At 29.1% G+C, this 6,265-nt stretch overlaps 1 protein-coding gene across 1 annotated transcript in view; it reads right to left on the bottom strand.

Annotated features, from left to right (window-relative positions):
- The window catches only part of LOC105622576 (regulating synaptic membrane exocytosis protein 1), a 138,173-nt gene that overhangs the window by 85,217 nt on the left and 46,691 nt on the right, over positions 1 to 6,265 (bottom strand). The window contains exon 8 of the mRNA XM_012203995.1: positions 5,853 to 6,045. Within this exon, the coding sequence (XP_012059385.1) occupies positions 5,853 to 6,045 (193 nt within the window). The remainder of the gene's footprint in view (positions 1 to 5,852; positions 6,046 to 6,265) is intronic.

The following is a 6,265-nucleotide window of genomic DNA, read 5'->3' as shown; positions in this document are numbered from 1 at the left end:
GTGTGTGTGTGTGTGTGTGTGTGTGTGTGTGTGTGTGTGTGTGTGTGTGTGTGTGTGTGTGTGTGTGTGTGTGTGTGTGTGTGTGTGTGTGTGTGTGTGTGTGTGTGTGTGTGTGTGTGTGTGTGTGTGTGTGTGTGTGTGTGTGTGTGTGAGCGTTATTTTCTTGTTGAAAAAATGTAAAGTTGAAATATAAGAGAAAAACACAAAAGAGAACTAAAGTAGTAAACTGTAATATATATTATTGATAATAGCAAAAAAATTAATTTCTATATTTAGCCTTTTTTATATACTTAATTAAGTTTATTTCAGTTTCCGACTAAAATCGTTTTAAAACAAATCAGAAAATTAATCAGAAAATTATTTAGAAATTGTTTAAAAAGTTATAAAATTTACAAACATTAAAAGTTTGTTGTAAACAAATTATATAAATTTTGTATAAAACAACTGTAAATTGTATGACATTTGCTAGAATTAAGAAAATTCTGCATAATTTTGTGATAAATTGCAAATTTGCGCGTTTGTATTATTGTTTTCATATTTTAGTTACGAAAACTCAAATTATATAGAAAGATGAACACAGGACAGAATAACGAAATGCGATAATTAAATTAAATCGTAGTTCTGTAAGTAAATAGGAATTACAAGATTATATGATTAAAAAATTATGTCGTGACCAGAGTTAGGGGAAATAATAATCACTCGGACAGGCTATAAGTAAACGAGAATTAAAACTTTATTATTACATTTCTAACTTTTGTTGAGAAAAGAAAGAAGTATAATGTAAGTTATAACATTTTCTCTCTCCCTCTTAAAAATTTTTTGTAAATTGCTTGCATCATTAAAAAAATAAAGAAGAAAAACTTTGAACTAATTCCTTTTATAATGTTTAAGTACTTTCTAAAAAAAATCTGCATTTTTAAATTTGTTAATTACTCTCCCTTCTATATTTTTTTCTATATTTGCATAAAATAAATTTTTTTACTCTTTCAAAAAAATTGTTATAATAAATCAAATTCAAATTTATTATTAATTTATTATCTTTTTCAAATTATCTATAATGAAGTTAAAGAATGATACATCAGTCAATGATAAATTTAGATTGCTGAGAACAAGAGACGTGAATTCTTATTATAGAATCAAGTTTTTGAAGTTACCACAAGAAAGAAAACAAGATAACTTTACTCGACGCGTGAGGTGGGTTGAAAATTTATTAGCAGCAACGGAAAGTATGTCAGTTAAGATGTGCGATATTCAGTAGAATTATCGGGACGAGTTATCCTGATTTCCGGCGGTTTACCGAGTTGACGATACCGTGGTGATTGATGTAGCGCACGGTCAGCCGATGCAAACATTCGAAGCACGACCAAATTTCAACGTAGCAGCAGTTGTATTAAAGCACGAGTGAACTTCTAATGTCGCTCTTTACAGAGTAGTTCTTGTCAATGTAAGGCCGATATAAGGCAGGAGAAAAAGTGCCGCGCACTTATTTTAGTTCTAACAGCAGCTCTCATGTTAGTCTCTCAATTTAGCAATCGAGGTATTTCGAAATCGAGGTCAATGAATATGCTGCTTTAGATAGTACATTGATCGTGAATAATTAATGATTTTTTTTTGAAGGCGTAAGAACGGACTATATATTTTGAAAAGCCATATATATGCTTCATTTACTAGATTAAAGTACAAGAGATAGTTCTCCATTTCTTCTATAGGTTTACGTTCGTATTGGTTCATATTTGATAAATAAGTAAATTAATAAATTAGAAAAAATAATTTTTGGATGGCGAGTCTGTAAAAAGAAGAACATAAACTATAAAGAAATTATATGAAAAAATGTTTACAACGATGCGCGTTTATTTCGCGAATAAATTAAAGTCGCTTACAATTCGTTTAATTAGATTTATATTTTGAAATATTGAAGTCAATCAATATCTATCTAATCTAAATTAATCTAAATTTCTATATATTATGTTTATAAAAAATTATAAAAGAAATATTACAATTTTTAGTAACTAATATACACGAAAAGAACAGTTGAAGTATCTAAAAATTTAACTAGATTTGAAAACAATTTGGTTTGTAAATAATTATGTAGAACGCTTAAATTGATTGCTGGTAAGAATTTTTGCAAGATTGTCATCAATAATTAAGTGTGTTCCACATAATTATTTTGATAATCTGACAATTATTTTCAGTAATTAGCTAAGTGTTACATACTTCAGGAAACTTCATAGTAACTACAGTAACCATTTTAAAAATATTTTTAATATTTTTAAAACGTGCTTCAAAATTGACTTGAGTATGAAGAATTAATATGTATAAGCGTCAGCTTTCAATGTCATTTGACTGTATGAGATAATAACGATTACGTGATCTAAATGATTTATAACGCTGACTGATGACTTTAACTCATCATCTTTCACGAACTTTTTCATTCGGCTGGAAGAAAGATGATGACGGCGAAGGATCACGAAGGTTAAGCCAATTTTGACAAGAACGATACATCATCGCGCGATCCTTTCGTCAAGCATCCTCCTTCATATGAGCGTAACAACCTGTCCGAGGGATGACACTTTCTTATCTTCGATCCTTTCGACATAGAAAAAGCTCAAAGAAATCTTTGACCGCGATTATTGGATTATATCAGCAGCAATTGAATTTAATGTTCAGATTTTAAATCGCATAGAAAAAAAATTATTTTTTAAATCAGATTTAGACAAGCATCGTACATGGAAAAAACTGTTTTGCTAAAGTATCTGAAAATTTAACTAAATCTAAAAATAATTTTGTTGAATTATCAAAATAATTATGTAGGATGTTCAAATACAATACTGTAAAAAATGTTTACTTTTTAGTACCAGTTTGAATGTCATTATACATACTTATTTTGATAATCCGACAAAATTATTTTCAGATTTGTGTATTTAATTAAATTTTTATATCAGTTAAATTTTTATTTCGACAAAACCGTTCTTTCTGTATATGTTTGTAAATAATAAAAAATATTAAAAATGAAAATAAAAACGAATAAGATCAAAATGTTTATTTAAAAAATGGTTATTTTAAAGAAATTTTTCAAGGTTAAATAAATTTTTTAATGAATTAAATATCATAGAAATGGAAATATATCTAATCGACATAGAAAATATACGTGATTGCAAATGTTTAAGACAAATTTTAATTTCAATCTTAAATGTATTATTCAAATATATTTTAAAGTTGTGCAGCTTCATAGTATTATCCGTATTGAGTACTGCATTATAAACGCAAGCCTCTCGAATAGTTAATATTGCAAGCTTGCCGTTATGCTACATTTTCGAGTATAACCTTCTATAGCGCGGAAAATTAAGCTTTCCGAAATTGTAATAGTTCCGAACTCGACTTTGGCAAGAACCACAGATGCTCGCACGCGAGTAAATGCGCACACTTAACGAAGAGTAGGAGAAGGGATAGGGTGGTATTAATTATTTCTCTAGTAGCAAACTCCCCTGTTTGCAATCCACTCGACCTCTTGCTGGCGATGTGTGTATATGTTACTTACAACATACGTTGCACGTTACGTTTTATTGGAAATAAAAAAGTAATCATGAGTAAACGTGGTAGAGCGGAATAGGAAAGAAATCACAGACGAAATAAATCGATTCTCATTTTCGCCGCGACGATGGATACAAGAAAAATGCTTGTTCGATTCTATATTGGAATCCTTGATTGCAAATCGATATTCGCTACAAAAGAAAATTAAGTCTTAAGTCCGGAAAATTTAATTCGTTTTGAATTAAATTTAACTAAGTAAATTTTCGCCCCTATTATTAAAAATGGATAGTGAATCTCTAAGTATTTAATCCCACCTTTATTTAATCCAAATTTATTGGCGCAAACGAGCTTTAATGAAATGTAAACACTAGGCGGCAATTACATTATTTTATCAAAGTAGATTAAACGACAGAAACATACATCATTTTATATTATACTCTAAACGTACTTGGTTGATTATGACACATATTAAGATTACCATTTCGCGTCAAAAAATGTCGGGATGGAAAAATGTGGAAATCTTTCAGTAAATATTCTGAATATGCTTATGTATGTGAGAATTGTTTCAAAATACTTCGTATATTGAATATTTCAAATTATTTCGTTATAATAAAATGGATATAACCAACATTTGCGGATTGCGAAAATTTTGCGTAATATAGATACATCGCTCAAAAAATATTTTAACAATTTATTTCAGGATACATCGATTTTTCAATTTTGATTTCCATGTTTTTCATGCAAGTATCCTAGTATAATTCTGTTAAAATTATAGAACTAACCATAGATTATCTAATATGTAATAGGAAGTTTCAATTGTACGTTTAAATGTGTATTATTGGAGAAACAGCTTTGAAGTATAAAAAAAGATATTCCAGAGAATTAAAGTATATATTCGGAGCATTTCTTATTAGAAAAAGTACTTTTAGGAATTAATTTAAGCTTGTAATTTACTGTAAAATCTCTTTTGTACGATTCTAAGAAGTTATTTATTAATCTTTTTTATTCTTTTTAGAAGATTCAATAGACATGCGGAAAGATAAAATTTAAATTTAGCCTGATATATTTGGATGGAAAATATTTAATTTGTAAACGCGCATATGCAACGAGGAAAACGTGAGATAGGTCTTTTTTTTACGCACGTACACAAGTGTAAAAGTTTAAATTACTTTCGGAAAGTAGAGGCGAAATGTCTACCGTGGTGTCAAAACTCAGTGTCAAAAAACAAGCAAATATATGTGAAAGTTCGAAATTAAAGTACAAAATTGAAATCGGCAGATTTGCGTCATTCCCATTGCTAGAGTTAGATTATTGCAGAAAGCCAAAATAATGAATGATTTACTGAAGATTATTCAAACAATTTATCATTAATATTAATTAAAATAGTGCAAAAGTATGTATGCTTTTTTACATTGGATTTAATTATTAACTTATTTAAAATTAATTACGTTGATCATTACGATGTTTACTTAAGAATGTATATTAATATATTACATAACAAAAAATATATAAAATAAGAATGTATAATACATTACACAGAGTGATAAAAAAGTTTGTGTGACAATTTTAGTTAAATTATTTGTCAAGTTATTATCTGGATAGCAGGTATTGACGTCATTTATCATTTTGATGTTGAAATGACAATAAATAACAACAGTTTGTTACTTGGATAGTATTTTAAAAAAAGTAATATTAAAAAATATTAAAAAATTTTAGAGGGCTGGTTATACCTCATTAAATATCAAAAAGACTGCACTAAAAGATATTCGTTGGTTTATAGTAGACTGAACTGAAGATCGTTCTATTGGTCACCTGGGAGAAATTACCTGTAGAAAGATGCTCAGCCATCGTACTCTCAAAACTTTCATCAAAGTTGAAGATGGATGCTATTTTAATATTAATTATTATTTTTGATATTTAATAAAATGTAACTAATAATCTAGAATTGCTTTTTTTGTAAATATACATTACTATACTAATATGACAAACATAAATCTTTACGGCCAAACTTTTTGTCATCCTATGTATATGGAGAATTCAAATACGTTCAATAACTGTTTAGTGATATAAATTTATAAAGATTTAATTATATAATAACAAAATGAAAAATGAGATCTTGCTTATCATGTAATAAACATTAAATTAAATTGCATTGGAATCATCAGTTTTTCAACATGCCATGTCAAGTCAGATAGCTTAACTTCTTAATAAAAAAAACAAATTTCATTTGTTTTATATACATTGTGGTATAGATGCGTGGTCATGTTTTCTCTTCTCTTTTTACATAAATAAATCTTATAACGGCGCCAACAGTAACTTACAATTGGGAACCTCTTCGTCGATTGCGCCTTTCTTCGTCGGGTACAAGAACGGGTTGGGACACAGGCGGTACCGCAGGTGCAGATGATGAGTCTAGCTTAATCATCTTCTCGTCGTCGGCCGCGTCATACGGCATCACTGGTTTCACAGCACGGAAAGAGGATCTGCGAGATCGTTCTTCAGGTTCTCGGGTGCCTGCGAAGAAGCAAATGACCAATGACATTTTAAGGCCGATCATATTATACTTGAAATATTAAATGCGACTCATAATAGCGAGTAAATCGCCTTGAATAATGAAGTCCTTGATATAATAAAATATAAGTAGAGATATAAAAGTAGCATGGATTTAATAAAACGTGTGTGTGTGTGTGTGTGTGTGTGTGTGTGTGTGTGTGTGTGTGTGTGTGTGTGTGTG

The sequence above is a fragment of the Atta cephalotes genome, assembly GCF_000143395.1.
Source record: "Atta cephalotes unplaced genomic scaffold scaffold00002, whole genome shotgun sequence".
In the NCBI taxonomy this organism is placed as follows: domain Eukaryota; kingdom Metazoa; phylum Arthropoda; class Insecta; order Hymenoptera; family Formicidae; genus Atta; species Atta cephalotes.
Note: the sequence above shows the minus strand (reverse complement) of the source record. Positions and strands in the feature narration are given on the sequence as shown.